Source organism: Molothrus ater, chromosome 9 (assembly GCF_012460135.2).
Source record: "Molothrus ater isolate BHLD 08-10-18 breed brown headed cowbird chromosome 9, BPBGC_Mater_1.1, whole genome shotgun sequence".
NCBI classification, from domain to species: Eukaryota; Metazoa; Chordata; class Aves; order Passeriformes; family Icteridae; genus Molothrus; species Molothrus ater.
This window is the reverse complement of record NC_050486.2, coordinates 24,931,537-24,949,683: the sequence shown is the minus strand read 5'-3', so window position 1 is coordinate 24,949,683 and position 18,147 is coordinate 24,931,537. Positions and strand designations below refer to the sequence as shown.

General features: G+C 40.2%; 1 protein-coding gene across 2 annotated transcripts in view; it reads left to right on the top strand.

The window, feature by feature from the left end:
* The window catches only part of TTC39A (tetratricopeptide repeat domain 39A), a 43,125-nt gene extending 25,962 nt beyond the window's left edge, over positions 1-17,163 (top strand). For both annotated transcript variants that reach the window (XM_036387487.2, XM_036387486.2), the window contains exons 9-18: positions 3,542-3,650; positions 4,268-4,335; positions 4,465-4,524; positions 5,259-5,420; positions 7,018-7,109; positions 8,064-8,184; positions 10,658-10,769; positions 12,640-12,754; positions 13,452-13,568; positions 16,575-17,163. In XM_036387487.2, the coding sequence (XP_036243380.1) occupies positions 3,542-3,650; positions 4,268-4,335; positions 4,465-4,524; positions 5,259-5,420; positions 7,018-7,109; positions 8,064-8,184; positions 10,658-10,769; positions 12,640-12,754; positions 13,452-13,568; positions 16,575-16,695 (1,077 nt within the window). In that variant the 3' untranslated portion in view covers positions 16,696-17,163. The remainder of the gene's footprint in view (positions 1-3,541; positions 3,651-4,267; positions 4,336-4,464; positions 4,525-5,258; positions 5,421-7,017; positions 7,110-8,063; positions 8,185-10,657; positions 10,770-12,639; positions 12,755-13,451; positions 13,569-16,574) is intronic.
* The last annotated feature ends 984 nt before the right edge of the window (positions 17,164-18,147 follow it).

Here is an 18,147-nt window from a genome sequence, read left to right as displayed (position 1 = left end):
AGCTGAAGAATATTCTTGATGTGTCAATTTCTAATAAATTGAATTCCAGTTTCTCACTAAGCATCTCTTTTGAATTGCGTTTTAGTCTCTTCAAATTTTAAATGAAGCTTAAATATAATATTATTTAATGGGATACATTCAAATGCCCTATCAGCTTAATCAGTCAGTTCTTTGTAAAGCTGTTAGTAGTATCCATCCTCCTTGCTAAACCTGCAGCAATGTGATCAGGCCATGGGACATGAACAATGACCCTGCTTTGCTTTCATTGTCAAGATCCCTAATTAAAATATTTATTTAAAAATAACATCCAAGAACTTTTGTTTCAGGAAAGTTGATGGGTTTTAGTCAGTAACAGCTGACATAAATATGAACCAGTCTCAGTGTTGTCTGATAATGATTTTGAGCATTGTCCTTGTTCATCCTGCAGTTGCTGTGGGAATCCCCAGTGCTCACGTGGGGAGTCCTGAATGAAGTACTGGGTGTCTTGGGACAAGAACTGAATCAATGAGATGCTGATATAATACAATGTAGTGACAGTTTTGGGAATTGGATTGTGGGATGTCACGAGGAACTTGCACAGAATGCTGAGTTACCACACTGGATCACGTCTGCTCTGTGCTCTACCTTATATCCTTTAGAGTAGTTTATGTTTTGTGTGAAAATAAAACTGAAATGTGTTAGTGTCAATTAGGGAAATCACAAAAATGTCTTTCTGGAAAAATTATGAACTCTCACTGCCTTGACATCTGTCTTATATTGTCACCAAATGCCCTGTAATGGACTTTGTATGGAGACTCATTCCTGGTGTTTTGGGATTGCTTCTATCAGTTGTGACATAGGTGTGGGAGGTAGTTATGGTCATTTATGGTTAGAAGGTGTGTCCTGGCAATTAACTATAATGTACTCACTGGTGCCAGTGCCTAAGCGAGTGCACTGTGTTTGCAGAGTTACTCCTCAGGCTCAAGTAGCTGCTTGTGATTTGGTTCCCAGATCCTCAGTCTGATCCCAGAGAGCTCTACATTGCCCAGCTCCTGGCACTCCCTTGGCTGGTGGGGATTGTTGGCTAATCCCTGTAGGCTCCCTGTGGAGAAAGGGTGGTGCTTGAAAAGGTGATTCGTGTGCCTGACCCAGGCTGCTGTGCCAAACTCTTCCTTGGGGAGCACCCCTGCCCCAGCCAGGCTCAGAGGGAGCCTCGGGAGGCCAGCGAGGGAGTGTGGGATGTAAAACATGACTCCCAGTGACACCCTTCATAGTCCTATTTTCTGGGTATCCCATTCTGAGAGATGCAGTGTGCAAGAGGTTTTTTTGAGGAGAAGCAGCTTTGCTGCAGTGTATTCTACAAGCAAGAATTAAAATACTAATAACAACTGCTACTAGATTTCTTTTATTTAGTCTGTGTCTTCTACTGATTGTTATTATTTTAATACAGAAAGTTTGGGATATTCGGGTGGTAGAGTGAAAAGTAAAGAGCCTTTAATACCTCTGCTGGACTAGATGTCCTCTCTGGATATTCCACAGAGTGAACTAACTTGCTCAGTGAGCTCCTCATGCCTGTGTAACTACTCAGTTCAAGAATTTAGAATTAAGGGTGTCAGATTTGAAGCCCTCTTCTGATGAATGGGCAATATTCTTAATCCAGTTACTGTAATCCAGGATGCAGTCCTGTGTAAAATGGGTGTGGGTTCATTCCTTGTTTATACAGATTATAACTTTGAGTTTGGCTGCACTCAAATATGCTTTTGAGACTAAAACATAATTGAGATCAACTTGACAAAGGTTGCATTATTTTATATGACAAACAAAGTCTGTTTGAATCATTATTAGTGCTATTCACATTCATTTTATATTTATTTTTATATAATATGGCAGATACCAAATGCTGTAAAGTCTAGTGCCAGTAAGGCTCAGTGAAATATCAGCCTGAAGATTTTCATTGCAAAAAAATGTACTTTGGAAATATACTTTGGAAAATTTTTTTGCCAAAATTCAGTCCACAGAATGTTTTATTTTACTTCTACCTTGAAGTGCTACTTTTTAAAAATACAAATGTTTGTGGATTTCATCTAGGGTGTTTAAAGAAGCTGAATATATAATATTTTGTTACTTATTTGTATCAATCAAACTTTTCCTCTCAGCAGAAAATGAAGCTGGTTTTACTTTGCTGAGTACTTGATTTCCATTAAGTCACTGATTTTCTGTAATGATTTTACTATCTTTTTATTTCTTCTGTAGTGACATGCAACTCAGTATTTTCATTATTTTGTCCCAACTAGATGTTATAATAATTGATCTGCAAATATGAGTCATATTTTTCCTTGTAGCAGTAATTAATGTAATACAAGGAGCTTTCAAAATAAAAACAAAGAGAAGCAAAATCACAACCTCCCCTATATTTATGTGAAAAGCAATTAACTGCACTAGTTAAGTGCAAAGATAGATGTCTGAGGAAAATGAGAATATGATTACAGGCTTCAGTGTTTACACGGTAAAGGCGCGGTAGTGCAACACCCCTCAGTCAACAAGGACACACAAGAGATGTAAATCTGTGCTGGGATCGTGCTCTGAGGGCTCTCCCTGATGCCCTTCCTGGTGCCTCTGATAGACCTCCCTCAGGGTTCCTATTTATAGTGTAGCTGGTTTGGAAAGGTGTCCTTGTAGTCACACACATCGTGTTCCAGCAACCTTCCAGGGCAGTGATGGAGTAACTCGGAAACAGATTTTGTCCCAGCACACAGTGGATGTCTTACTCTGCATATTTACAAGTGGGCAGATCTCTTGTTTGATGCATTTGCATATTTATATTCTTGCTGTTGATATCATGGAACTAGTCCTAGAGTGGGCTGATTAATGCTCTTGCCTCAGGAACTTGAATCCCTAAAGTTGGTTATCCATCATGCTGTCATTGGCTACGAACACAGTGTTATCCTTGATTGCTTCCCAAAGGGAACAGAAATTCTCTTCTTTTCATCATATTTTTCCACTGGTGGTAGTGGGCCAACATCATTGCAAAGCTCCTTTTGTTCTTGGCATACTTTAAAATGTCTTTTTGCCCTGACATATTTTCCTCTGTTCGTTGCAGATTTTATTTTCTTGATACCTTTAACTCTTCTGTGCACTGAACCACAGCAAACAAGAATACTCTGTACAATGGTGATGTGTGGGTTTTGTTTTTTTGTTTTCAAAACCCTGTGTTTTGTTTCTGGAATGCTGTTCAGCAGCACTTGGATCACAGTGATAGGTTGTCTCTCGTTTTCTTATGTTAACCATGTAATACATCCCAAGTTGCTACTCTGTCACCAAGTGTTTTCCAGGCTAAGCAGTAACTATTAGAAAAGCTATTAGATAAAGTAGTAGGTGTATTTTTATCTTTAATTGCTGTATAAGCAATTAGTGCCTTTTGAAAAATTTTTGAGGAATTTTTCGGTGCCTTTTAGGGAATTTAGTGAGTGAGCAATCTGTAGCTGACCCTGCAGAAGTTAAGCCAGCAAAACACAGCCCTGGTTCTTTCCCAACACCTTGTCCCCCTCCCTGTGTTTCACAGGAACATGGTCTGCTGCAGCTTCAAGAGGGAGCATCTTCATACAGCTTTAGGTCGGTGCTGTGTACCATGCTGTTGCTTTGCTATCATACTTTCATGACCTTTGTGTTAGGTAAGATTGTTTATCATAACTCTTGGATTTGATTAGTTCTTGTGGGACACAAAGGGGAAAAAGATGATTCCATCACCTGTTTGTTGGTGAATAGTTTGTTTGTAACCAGATGAAATGTAGGTCATTTGTGGGCCATTTTACAGTAATCATAACTGAAGAGTGTTTTTAATTTTCAAGATGGAGGTTTTTTTAACAGGTGAGAAGGGAGATACTGGGGATGGCCAAGAAAGTTGTGAGAACTGAAATCTGTTTTAGCTGGATGCATTGTTGGGGAGGTTAAAATAATGACTGTAAGTGATAATTGCTTTGTTGACATTGGATTTTCTTTGGGAGGTGACAGCTTCCCTCTAATGTGTACTTCTCTGTTATCTCCTGCTAAATCATTCCACAAAATATGTTTGTCTGTGCCTGAGTTTTCAAGTCAGGAAGCACAATGTTTTCAGGGCTTCCTGCTGCTGCCTTAGGGCAGCACCAACCTGTATTTATGCTTTACTTAGTGAGAGAGGAACCAACATGTTGGCCAATTGAGGATGGAAAATCAGTACCTTGCATTCCTGTTCTCCTTTTTTGCTTTGTTTTCTAACTCTTTTTATCACTTGCATTTTTACACATTCTAGGGACAGGAAAAGGAAATGTTGAGGAGGCAGAAAAACTACTTAAGCCTTACTTGGCACGCTATCCAAAGGTAAAATGAATCATAATTTATTTGGTGTGGTCATTTAATGTTTTCATGCCAAAAATCAAAGATTTAGACTGTATGGCCAGATTGAAAACTGTTATAGAATACTTGTGTTTTTATTATTATTTATTACAGGGAGCCATATTCCTGTTTTTTGCAGGGAGGATAGAAACACTAAAGGGTAATATTGATGCGGTAAGTAATCATTTTGCTCTTGAGAAAGTAAATTTCAAAAGCTTTGGAAAAATTCCTCCAGGAATGTTATTTCCTTTTTGGCTAATGCTTCCTCTGGCTTTGGCCTATATGTAATTCGTAGTTTATTGAATTACAAACAGGAATTTTGTACACTATTTTGACTTGTTTCTCCACCTCTTTTTGCTACCCCTCTCAATTTCTGGTGATAATGTAGTCCACCAGGATTAATGACACAGTTTTATCATTGTCTTTCCCATCCTGCAGCAGATTGTATCTTTAATGAGACCCAGTGGTAATCCTTTGCCTTCAGTGTGAACAGAGTCATAAAAGACTAGAAAAAATTATTAAGATGAAAAATGCATGCCCAAAACACTCTGAGACAGAGTATCAGCTGGTGTGCAGGGCAGTAGATCCCTTGAAATCCATGGAAGTGCAGCAATAAATGTCAGCTGAGCATCTGTCCTCTGCCTTCAGTTTCCTAATTTCCCAAGACACAAACATTCATTTTGAATATGCTTAGAAACATAATTTTAAGGAATGGGGAGCTCTGTGTCAGGGTAAACTTGCTAGCACCAGGATGACTGTGGAGCCAAGAATCTCTTGGGTGAAGCAATGTGATTTTGAGAAATACTGGAGCCATGCAGGCAGATCTTGGAGCCCCAGTGTGTGTTACAGCTCCACTGTCTGTGCATTTACACCTGACTAAGGCAATGTTTGGCAATCTCTGTGTGCAGGCAGTCAATAGGTACGAGGAATGCTGTGAAGCTCAGCAGTACTGGAAGCAGTTTCATCACATGTGCTACTGGGAGCTGATGTGGTGCTTCACCTACAAGCGCCAGTGGAAAATGGCTTTTTTCTATGCAGACCTGCTGAGCAAGGAAAACACTTGGTCAAAGGTAAGTTCAGCTGAACAGGAGGGCAGGAGGCCTCTATCTACAAACTTTCAAGTAAATTGAGTTGATTTTTTGTAGCTTTGAAGGTGCAGAGTGTAAAGTAAAACCTGGCCCACTGTGGCTGCTGCAGAATGATGTGAATTCCAAATATCCAAATCTGAACAGATGGTGGGCAAGCACAAATCTTTTGGGCCCAACTGGTAGATGAAGAGCAACTTGTTAAAGATGCTGTGTATTGACTGGTTATGTCATCAGATGTTGCCATTAATGGTGCAAGCTGCCATTTCTTTCATTATGCTGTGGGTAAAAGCTCTTCTGCTGGTGAGTGAGCTTAGCCACGGTGGTGCCTCCAGGGTAATAAATACAATTAGAAGTGGCGCCTGTATCCCTGTGCGTCTGGAAGGGAGGAGCTCTTCAATCCAGAACCCTGGTAGCTCTCTTCCCTCTCTCTTCCCTTTTTGCCTTTTAAAAAATATTTTCCCTATTCCAGTTAGTGGGAATTTTCCTGAGCTAGCTTGACTTCACAGATATGCTGGGCAGGAGCTCAACAGTGTCATTCACCCCTTCCCTTGGAATCCATGAGCTTTGCCCCTTTCAGGTTCATTAGATGGTCTTGAGCCCAAACTTCTCCTGCCCTGGGCAGTTCATGTCACATTCTCTGCCTTTGCTTTTTGTGACTTGGGCAGGGAGGCTGGGACACTTGATGGTGAGGACTGAGGAAAAGAAGTCAGAGTTCCTCAGTCTTCTCCAGATCCTGGGTAAGCTTGTCTCCTGTTTTCTTCCAGAGAGGGCCCACATTTTCTCTAGTCTTCCTTTTATCACCAACATACCTATAGAGTCTTTCCTTGATGCTCTTTCCATCCCTGGCCAGACATCGGGCTTAAGTTTTCCTAACCTGATCCCTGGCCATTCAGACAATTTCTCTGTATTCCTACCAGGCTACCTGTCCTTCCCTTCACCCCTTCCCTTTTTTGTGTCTTGAGTTTGTCCAGGAGATCCTTTTTCACCCACATGGGCCTCCAGGAGTTTTTGCCCGACTTCCTCTTTTTTTGGGATGCATTGCTCCTGGGCTTGGAGGAAGGGATCCTTGAGTATTAACCAGATTTCATGGGTCCCTCTTCCCTCCAGGGCTTTATCTTGTGGAGCTTTACCACACAGATCCCCGAAGAGGCCAAAGTCTGCTCTCCTGAACTCCAGGCAGTGACTGTTTCCTAGAACTTACTATTTGGGATATGTTACTAAGTTGTGATGGGACACAGAGACTGTATATTATAAGGTTTTTCTCTGAGCATGACCTTATCTTAGGTTTTCTAGCATGTGTTCCTAACAGTATTAAAAACTTACTTTACTCAAGCATGAGATTTGTTCTTGGAATTTGGACACAAACTATAAACTGATACATACTAAGCAAACACATACACGATTTAAAAACAATATTCTGTACTCGCTTTCGAAAATACTTAGCTCTTACTTAAATTTTTGTAAAACTGTGAGCAAAAGCAGCAACTTCTTCCCTTTATGTTGCTGTTGTGCTTTATATGAATAAAGGTGATGCTGTAAATTCATTTTTCTATATAGATATTCTTCATTGCCTTTGCAGGCTACTTACATTTACATGAAAGCTGCTTATCTCAGTATGTTTGGACCAGATGACTGCAGTCCTTTTGGAGACAGCGAAGTTGAATTATTTAGGTAAAATTTGCAAACTCACAGTTACAACAATTTACTATCTTTTCATGTCACAGTGTTGGAGGAACAGAGGGAAAATTATCATGCAAATAGCATTGGATTGGTAAGAAATTGCAGAGTTAACCATCCCTTAGACTAAAGTGGACCCTGAGTTTAGACAGCAGATTTCTCCTGGCCATACAGTGGCTGCTGCTGTTCCATGTAATGCATTCTTTTTCAGTTGCTTCCTTTAATCAAAATGGAATGTAAGATGTGAAAGCCTTCAATAGATTTTTCTGCAAGATGTGTTCTTCCTTAGTGGGAACATCAGCACAACTTGATTCTTGGGTTCTGAGTCTCAGAGAAGTAAGAAATAATTAAATGTGCAGGTGAATCTATGCATTATAAACACAGTGAGATAACCTCACTGTGTTAATGTAATGTTTAAGCTCAAAAGGCTTGTTGGGGCAAAGAAAATTTGGTTACTTTAGGTTTACAATTTTTATATGAAGTATAATTTTTTAAAATGTGATTACATTAATCTTTTCAAGTTTTCTGTCTTTTTGTAATCATTATCAACAGATTTCACTGAATGTGGAATCCATCATGAAGTGAATAGTTTTAGTCTTTGGGAGAATGGGGAGACAAAAGCTAGTTTGCCTCTTTCATAGTCTATGAAGAGAGATGAGCCCTTTATAAGTCAGGTGCATCATCTAATTTAATCTTTCAGTGGGGAAGAGTCCCTCTCCTCCTGCTTGATTAAAGAGGAAGCCTAGAGATAAACGTGCCCTGCATAAAGACAGCTTTTGTGAGTATGTATTGCTCAGCTTCCCCGAGGTAGCAATAGCCCAGTGTGTAACAGCTTTTTAAACTTCTCCTTGGTTTGATTTTTTTTTTTTTTTGGTTTTGAAGTTTGAATGTCTTCATCTCAGAGGTTCACAGGGGAAAAATTCCTTACGTTTTCCTCTAAACTTTCAGGATTGTTCCCAGCCTGAAACTGAAAATTGCAGGGAAATCTCTGCCCACAGAAAAGTTTGCAATTCGGAAAGCAAGACGGTATCTTTCTTCAAACCCCATTCCTTTGCCTGTCCCACCTTTGGTAAGTAAGAAATATCCACACACACCCCCTCTTCAACATTTTTGTAATTTAGAGAAATAAACCAGAGATAATTGGAATAGTATCTTTCCGTGTTTCTAAGGTAAACCCTCTGCAGGAGACTGGAATGTTCCCAAAGCAAAGCCAGATGAATGCAAGGAATGCTGTAAAACTGGGGCATGCACCAGCCACAGGGAACTCAGCCAGCTGTTTGTGACACGTAAATGTGTTGCGTGTGTAACTCATTATTCCAGCTATAGAGCAGCGTGCTCCCAACAGCTTTCTTTTGGTCCCCTTTGGAGGAACTTTGCCCTGGGTCTCTTCTGTCGTGTCACTTGCTAACAGAGCACTATAAGGTACAAGGAGGGGTGGTGTCAAGGAAACAATGGAAGATTTGGGCACTGCATGTAAGGAGCTGTTGAATGTGCTCCTGAATGTTTGCAGTTTGGTGCTCTCCAGAGCAGCTCATGGGTGCTGGGGAGAAAAAACTGACTCCTTTGGCCACCCCAGAAAACCACTGCAGGTAATTTTTTTTTTTCCCTGTAATGCTGGCCTGTTCCCTGTGGCCAGTTGCATGAGCCACCCATTGCACTTACAAAAATCTGTCTGCAAAGAACATGTGAAAAAGAACATAAATGATTTTTGAGTCCTGGGATTTGCCAAGTGCAGTGGTGTTAACACTTGCAGCGCTTTCAGCTGTTGTGTTTTTAAGAAGAAGATGGAGAATTGGTAAATATTCTTTAAGAAAATGCCAGAACAGGGAGAGCCTCTTGGAGACCACTCCCCAGCCCAGCAGGGGTATGTGACACTGAAATAGTTGTTACAGCAGAGCATGGGTATTCACCAGGGGCCGTGTTCCACTAGTAAGACTGAAGTGAGAGAAATAATTAGGTTACTTTGATGTGCCTTTCAGGTTTCAGAGAGGAAGGAGTGCACACTGGGGTTTGGCTGGGCTGTGCTGCTGGGATTTTGGCAGAGCAGGTTTCTGTAGCAGGAGCTCCCCCCCGTCCTTGGCTGCCGTGCAGTTGCGTTTCCGAGGCAGCAGATGCCGCAGCTGAACAGACAAAAGCACTTTATGGATCTGGAACTGGGGACAGAATCTCAGCTCCAGGATTTTTCTTTTCATGATCAGGAGGCTTGCTGGAAAGAGTGAGTCCTTAAGCAAGTCTTAGCTCAGAGATTTAGCTTGGATAAATGTGGTTTGAATACTCCTGTTTGAAAACCGTGTTAATGAATCTGTACTAGGACCACTAAGCTCAGCACAGGTTTTCCAATCAACAGAGACCAGATGGTGAAAGCAACAGTGACTGTGGTTAACATGCTGCTTCAGCTATTCTAGCCTGACAGCTTTTTGTGCCACAGTTGCACAATTCAGTTGTTCTATATAGGAATTTTATCCAAATGCTTTAAATTATCACCCACAGGGAAGGTCATGTAAATAAATAGAATAAATATATTACACACTGATCTCTTCTCTCTGGTGATCAGTGACAGAGCCTGAGGGAATGACATGAAGCTGTGTCAGGGAAGGTTTAGGTTGGATATTAGGTAAAGGTTCAACCACCCCAGAGGGTGATTGGGCACTGAACAGGCTCCCCAGGGAATGGTCACAGCACCAGCCTGACTGAGCTCAAGAAGATTGTAGACAACACTCTGAGGCACAGGGTGGGGTTCTTGGGGTGCTCTTGGGCTGGACTCAACAATCCTGGTGGGTCCCTTCCAGCTCAGGATGTTCTGTGATTTTGTGATTAAATAATGTCACGAAGGCCAGTTGTAAGTCTGTATAATATTTTAATCTTTCCCTTTGTGATTGGTAGCAGCAATGGGCACATTTGGTGATATACTCTAAGAATCCCAATAGCAAAAAGGAATTCAGCCAATAGTTTTTAATAAAACTTACTCCAAGGACAGCTGAATAATAAAGAAGTTGCTTTCTTTGGGAACATCAAACAAACCTGAGGAATCTAAGAAGTTTACAGTTCAGATTTAAAATTCTGTCTGTTTGAAACTTGGCTTAAAGGTTAGAGGGTTTGGTTTTCCTGTCCTGAGATTTCATAATTTTTCTGTGGAAGCAGTGCATTGCAGTTATTTATGGGTATTACTGCCTTTGCTAGGATAGAACTGAAAAACAAGAGGAAACCTTAATGAAGTGACAATTAGCCATGTGCCGTGAATGTTTAAAGTCTGTTTTGTTGGTACTTGCCTTCTTCTCTAAGTGAGAATGTGTTTGCATTCTGTTCAATCAATTTCCTTTGCATTGTTTTCAGTAAGTGGCTCTTGAGGTGTCTCCCAGGGCTAATTTGTTCTGATAAACAGTGTAACAAGTTTTCAGTTGCAATGAAAATACATTTTGACAAACTGACTTTATTTAAGGAACCTGTAACTTTTTCATCATGCAGAGATAAACTGAAGTATTTGACAACTACATTTATCCAGTGCTGTAATTAATGGTGCTGTCATTTCTCCCTGACCCCAGGAAATGATGTATATCTGGAATGGCTATGCTGTAATTGGAAAATGTCCCAACTTAACAGAAGGCATGTTAGAGACTTTAAATGAAGCAGAAGAAGCATTGGCAAGAAGTTCAGGTAACCAGTGGTAGGGTTTAAGCAGTTATTTTACACTGCAATAGCTAGAGATATTATCTGTGAATAGAGACACACTCATTAGTAAAGTTAATTGGGTCACAGGAGGAACATAGGTAATGAAACCATGAACTATTTATGCAGATAGGAATTTTTTTATTTTTAAGGTAGCAACTATTTACAATAATAGTAAGTGATTTTTCCATCCGCAGATGTGTGTTAGGAGTGGTTTATGACATGTGATAAAGGTCTGTTTATTTTGTTAGATCTCATCAGGATATTCATTGACTTCATTACTTGGATCCTGAAGCTCTGTTACCCTCAGATTTTGTTATCCTCAGTTTTGAAGGATAAATAGGAGAGGAGTTGGTTTTTTGTTTTAGAAGTGCTGTCAGTTTGTGATGTGACCTTTGGGCTGAATGTTCTGGTGTCACCAGTGTGCTGCAGAAATCCAGGACACCAGGGATGGCCTTTCTGTCAATGAGCACAATATGGGATTGAACTGAAACACCCTCTGCTACTACATTTTCTGTCAGTCTCTTAATTAGCAATCCATGAGAAAATTGAATTGGTGTTTATTTCTTGTCACTCTTTCCCAGTTCCTGTGGGAGTGCAAGCAGTCTGCACAGCATTTGTCAGTTTTTCCTTGACCAATATTTGATCTTACTACTATTATATACAACCTTCCTGCAAAAGGATCAGGCCCCTGTTGACAAAGGAATATAGGCTAAAACACTGCATTGCAGTCTTTTCTAGGGCCTTGGACTTCTGTGCAGTGAGTTACACAAGATTTGAAAGGGTTGCCTGAAAGACTGGCTAAAACTATCTATTTTTAATTAATTGAAAAAGAGAATGGGAAAATATTTTCAGTGAATATGACATCTTAGAAAAAGGCCTTTGACCTATTCATCTTCTTTGTCACCCATTTTGTTTCATCATTTTAAAAAAGTGAAGTATTTCCCTGTTCCCTTTTTTTTCTTAGTTGGCAAATTGTGGCTAAGGCTGCATTTTGCAGGGATTTGTAGCAGATTCATGTTTGTAGAACACTATGAGGACATGTAATTGAAAAGTGGGATATATTTTAAATATGCCACCAATTTAAAGTGTTGCCTGTTCAAAATATTGACTTGCTGTTTTCAGGCATATTTAGTGAATTGGAAATGAGCGACCAAGCTGAAGATTTTGTCTCTAAACTTGTAAGAGTAAGCTGCTTATATGAATTTGCTATGAAAAACCCTGCAGTTTTCTTTGATATCCATTATGCAGAAATTTTCTGATGGAGAAAGAGTGTTGGTACTAAGGATTTTGAACTTGGTGAAGCTGGAAAGGCTCTGGGCTCTCAGAAGTATAAACTCCAAAGAAGGTATGGTGAGATGTGAGGTACAGGTAGCAAAGTTTCACATATTTTTATTTAGCCAAATGAAGGTGGAGAATTGACAGAATTCTTGCCCATGAGTAGGCCACGTGTCTACAAGTCAGGGAGCAAAAGAGCTGTACAGGGCAATGAAGGCAAAGAGTTGAGAGAATGTAAATTGGACTTTAGTATTTACAAAATACTAAAGTCTAAATACTAATACAAAATACTAACTTAAATTATTTTCTAGGTGTTAGAGCAGTAAGACTGTGGAATCGCTGTTCAGTGGGAGCAGGGAGGGAAAGAACAGCCCAACAAATTTTGGACAAAGTTCAATGAATTTATGAAAAGGTTGAGGTGTGTTTGTCTCTGCATTAAATTAAATTCACCAGCTGGTTCTTTCCTGTGTTTCCATAGATGGATTGTACTCACACTTACCTTTGAAAAGTTTCCCTACAGGCAGGAAAGTCTTCTCTGTTGTAGAGTTTTCTAAAATGTGCCAATTCCTTCCTCCTGCAGCTACAGAACTGCTGGCAGATGACCGGTGTGTGATAAAGCTGTTAAAGGGATTATGCTTCAAGCATTTGGGCAAGATCTCAGAAGCAGAAGACCACTTTAATTACATCTATTTAAAGTAAGTTTTCATACCTGGCATGTAGGAGAGCTCTTGAGTTTCAAGTAAGAGGAGATGCAACCATGATATGAATAGAAGGGAGAGAGGATTGCAGTATCTTTAGTGTTTGCTCTAAGGTATTTCAATTTTAATTTCCACTGTTATTAGCCATGTGTTGAAGAATTTCAAATCTTCAATTTTTATTTTATTTTAAAGTAATTTTTAATTGAGGTATTTTCTCCTTTTTGGGGTACTGTAGGTGCACAAAATTTTTCAGATACCACTTAGCTTTTATTGCCCCCTTCCTCTTCCCAGTCATGAAGAAGCCGTACCCAAAAATACAAATGCACTCTGCAGAGACTGGTGGGAGCATGATTACACTGGGACCTTCTGCACATCATGTGGTGAATGGCATCTCTTTTTGTCAGCTCACATGGATAGAGCTCATGATATTGTCATCTTTTGTAACATTTCCCTGATAATAAAGGCATTATTTTCTGATCCTGAGATTATACATACTGTGTAGGATGCTTATGCAAAATACACATTTAATAACTCAGAAGGGAGCTTTGGATAGAGAACATGACAAGTGTTGTAATAGAGATTGATTGCTCCTTCTGATCTTAGCTAATCTCCTATTTATTTGTGTTTGGAGCTGTTAAATGAGGGAAACAATATATCACTTCAAGGTCTCTAGGCTATTTCTTTTCCAATGCAGTGAGAAGAAGATAAAATATGACCATTACCTAATTCCAAATGCCCTGCTGGAGCTGGCAATACTGTATCTGGACCAGGATAGAAGAGAAGAAGCAATAAAACTTCTGGAAAAAGCAAAGTAAGTGAAAAGCCTGTGTTGGTGTCTGGTGGATCAGTTTGGTGTTTCACTGGTTAGCAGGAAGCAGAATAATTTCATTAATATCATGGAAACTCATTTCATTTTTCCAATGGGAGCATGCAAGCCTTAGTTTTGGTTTGGACCTTTCCAGTGGTAGGTATTGCATTTGTTCAGTCTTGGACTTGAAAAAAGAGCCAAAAAAAATTAAGTATCTTAATAGGAATGTCAAAGGCTCCATAAGAAATAATCCATGTGTAACAAAATGTAATAATCTTTGTAGTCTATTTGCTTGTTCATATAAAAGATGTATTAAATTTAATCAAAGCTCTGTGCTATGGCTAAAATAGCATTACTTAAACTGATGGCCAGCAGTATCTGTTTCTTTCCTTGATGAAATACATTTAAGATAACGCTTCAGGTTACACTTGGTATCTTTGTATTGTTTCATATGCATCAAGGCAACTAAAACACCTGCTTTTACTGTTTTATGTGAGTAATTTTTCTAGCAAACTAGGTTTATGGGAAGTTAGACTTGCTCATGTGTGTTCTTTATTATAAAATTAACAAAATACAGGTTTTGCTTCTGTTTAAACCTTCCTTTCTCTGCTGCAAAATTTTGGCAGAGATGGGGAGGGAGGAAATCCAACCCAAACAACTCCCTCTTCAAGCATGTAGCAGCAGCAAGGCAGTTCACCTCTGCCTGGGTCCTGAATGAGGCCAGATGTGCAGAGTCATTGCCACAGGTGTGAGCAGCTACAAAGCCGACGCCTGCCCTTGGCTCAGAGAGGTCAGATGGAGGTTTTATGTTGCTTTTTGTCCAACTCAGGCAACTCTGCAAGTCAGAGTAGCAAATCAAGTCTACCAAAGATTATGCCAAAAGCCTGTCAGCACAAAAATTAAAATATTACAGTCTTAAGTCTCCTGTGCTTCTGAGCCTGGTTCTCTGTAGACTCAGGGAAGATATTAAGAGCAGCAAAAATCGCATTACCAAAGTGCAGTGGAAAGTGTTTCAATTGGCTTCATGTTCCTCAAAACACCTCTCCTGTCCCCATTTCCTTTGTTCAAATCTCTCTTAACAAGAGATCTAGAAATGAATGATTTGGAGCTGCTGATTCCAGCTGGAACTTCTGTCATTGCTGCTTGGCCATTGCATCCTTTCCCTGGTAGCTCTGAGTGTCTCAGGTCCTCTCAGGAGAAGGTGTTTGGCTTAACAGACAGCAGCTCTGAAAAATGTGCTGTGCCCAGTTTATGAAAGCTGCTACTCAGACTTGCTGTGCTCAAAGAACTCTTGAAAACTGCAATGACTGGGGAAAAAAAAAACAACCAGAAAAACCCAAACAAGCAACCAGAAAAAAAAAACCAAAAAAACCAAAAAATCCAAACCTACCTTCATTACAAACCCCCTTGTTTCAGTCAGTCATGAATAAAGGTGCAGTTCTTACATTTCCACCTGTGGCATTAAAATGCTCAGGGTTTATGAGCTTTCAGCTACCAACACTGATTGTCTCAGGAGCCAGGAGAGGGAGAGCAGAGCCTTGGTGGGGCTGGGGCTGCAGAATTCACTTTGCAGTTGGCAGGAGTGCTTGGCTGGTGCCTGACATTTGATTTGCCTGACCTAAATCCATGTTCTGCTGCTGGCTTGGATCCTCAGCTCTGGGAGAAAGAGTGGGATGAGATGATAAACAGTTTTGGCTTGGTCATGCATGGAAATATTTCTATTTGTATGACTGTAAACTACAAACAAGAATATCAGTGTACTCATGAGAAATACAGGCTCGGCACGACGAAATCCATTTCATTTAAAAGGAAAACTCCAAGGGGTTTCAGATCAGCACACAGCAGAACCTGGCCACCTCCTTTTCTCAGTCAGCCTCTTGGGTGTTGCATACATAAAATGATAAGCTGGTGTAGGATGGGCATGGAATTCCTTGTTTTCACCAAGAGACTGGCAGTGCCACAGGCAGATACCACGCTGCCATGCTTGGTTTGAATTATGAATTTAGAACTGAAATGCTGTTAAGATACACAGAGTTTAATACTTTATGTTATGTTTCTGTAAAGATGACAGATATCTTCTACAAGAAAATTAGCATGGTCTAATCCTCTTTTGTATCTGGATTCTGTAGCCATCCTGTAGGAGCTGACATGTTAATTCCTACTAAGTAGGATCTGCAATTTCTATGTGGTCCTGAGGCAAATTTTCCTTTTTTTTTATGTAAGATTTTCCATGAAAGTACAGGTTCTTTGAATCTTCCAGTAATTCTTTAGAGCATGACAGAACCACAGGAAACTATAGGCAGATGACAGTGTGGAGCTAGGCACTAGATGTGTGTGGTGGAAATCCTGCCAGTCTTTCCCTGGGATGGTGAGTTGCTCCTCAAAAGCTGATATGGGATCTGGTGTGTGCCCACTTTCTCTTTCCAAGCTCTGGAGCAGCAAATTGTCTGCCTTCATTTCCTACACACAGAATTCACATTGTTGGCAACCATAGGATGGAGATGGGGTGTTTCCCTCCTCTGGCTCAGGACAGCTTCCCTTCTCTCTCTCTTTTTTTTCTCTTTTTTTTCTCCCCTCCTCTTTACTTTCTTGAAATTAGTCTGTCTTATCAAAATGATTTTTTTAAATGCTGAAAATATTTGTGTTCAAATCAGCCTGTTACACTTTGAGAGGGAGAAAAAAATGTTCTAATTTCTGAATGTAAACTAAGTGGATGTTACAGATAATTAATGTGGACTCAATATTTTGATTGAGTGGACCAGATTCAATTTCTTACTAAGCTATATTTTTCTGGTAATTGCCAGACAGTGGAACTACAAATAAAGAACAAAGAGCTGCGTTGTTTGGCCAGGAACACATGCCTTGTATTTTAGAGTAGGCAACAAAGGAGCTTGTGAAGAAAGAATTTTTTGCTGTCTACTGTTGTTTTGCTTAAAACAGTAATACAACGATAACTTAGAAATGGTTTTAACATATATATTAATTGGAGTGGATTTTCTTTTGTTTCAGACAAAATTACAAGAATTACTCCATGGAAACAAGGACACATTTCAGAATTCAAGCTGCCCTGCACCAAGCCAAATCCGCCCCAGAAAATGGAATGCACTGTGGAGCCTCGGCAGTGTCGTAACTTTTTCTTCTTTGATGTTCTGTTTGTTGAAAACTTTGGTGCAGAAAATTACTGACACTTTAGAATTATTTTTCCTTTTCTTTCAAGTCAGTGAAAAACCAAATAACTTAAAATTTCAAAGGTGATGCATAAAACATTAATCTAGTGTAATAACATGGCAAAAAAATCTCTCAAACCAACCATAACCCTGAAAAATATTGTTTTTCCAACAGTGGCTTTGTGACACTTGCACACACCTCCATCTGTGTAATTAATTTTTCAATTGTGTGCCTTTTTCTTGCATTTGCAACATTATGTTGTAGCTTGCTTAGTGAAAGGGGAACATTTGAAAAAACAAACCAAACAGCAACACTTTAAGATTTCCAGATTTAATCTGTTAGTTCTAAATGTTTGTTTGCATCCATACTGCTAGCAGCTGAGAAGGAAGCATTGCTTTTTCCCAGTACCTGCTTAGTTGGAATGGTGAGCAGGGAGGAGCTCTGGATCCTGGGCATGTCTAGTTGTGCTTAGGAAGCTTCTCTTTACCAGAAGAGAAGCTATTCTCTTCCCATTTTTGCTTCTGTAAGAACCCTGCTGGTGAAAAGAATGGTCTCCCTTATGCAAGTACCTTGACTTTTTCTTGAGTTTGGTTTTCCTGTCAAGTCTGCTGCTTGTAGCAGCTGAATTAATTTACTGAGGATTGCAAGGGGAAAGGTGGTGATGGCATAAAACTGCATCACTTCTTCTTTGACAATGGGAGGTTCTTAGGAAATGTCTTTTGTCAGAATGAACATGATCTGAAGCTTATGTCAAATTGAAAGCACAAGTCCTTGAAGGTCATTTAGGAGATGGCAACACTGCAGTGGCTGGAGCAACCCAGGAGTGGCTGTGACAGTGCAGCTCTTCCTGCAGTGGCTGCTCTTAGGATTCCCAAGCTGAGATGTCCCTGTTGCACAGGGCTGATGTTCCCTGTGGGAGGAAGCTGGGGCTGGAGCAGGCTCCCTCCGCACAAAGGACAAAGCCCTTTATCTTTCTGCTCTTTATTGATCTTTTGGGAGGTTTTCTGTGTCAGGGGCTTTGAGAACAGAGCAGTGAGCTGGGTCTGCTTTCCAATGCTGCCATGGAATCCCTGCTTTGCTAGAAAACTGCTGAAGTCAGTGGTACCACAGCTTTGCCTCGTGTTTGCTTTCTCCAGGCTAGCTCCATGTCTGCATGCCTCTGGGGTTTTGGGGCACACTTCTACCTCCCTTTTGAAAGAGCTTCTTCCCCATTACCCATTCTGATGGGTGGAGATGGGAGGTCTTCTGACAGCCCTTTCTCTCCAATGGAGATGTTTGTCAGGAAGATTCATATCTATGTACCTCACAGTGCATATCCTTTCTAAAGTGATTGTTCCCAGCAGAAGAGAAAATTGACAGTTTATAGCTCTGCTTTTGCCTCCTCAAAGGAAATAAAATTGTTTTATAACTGTAG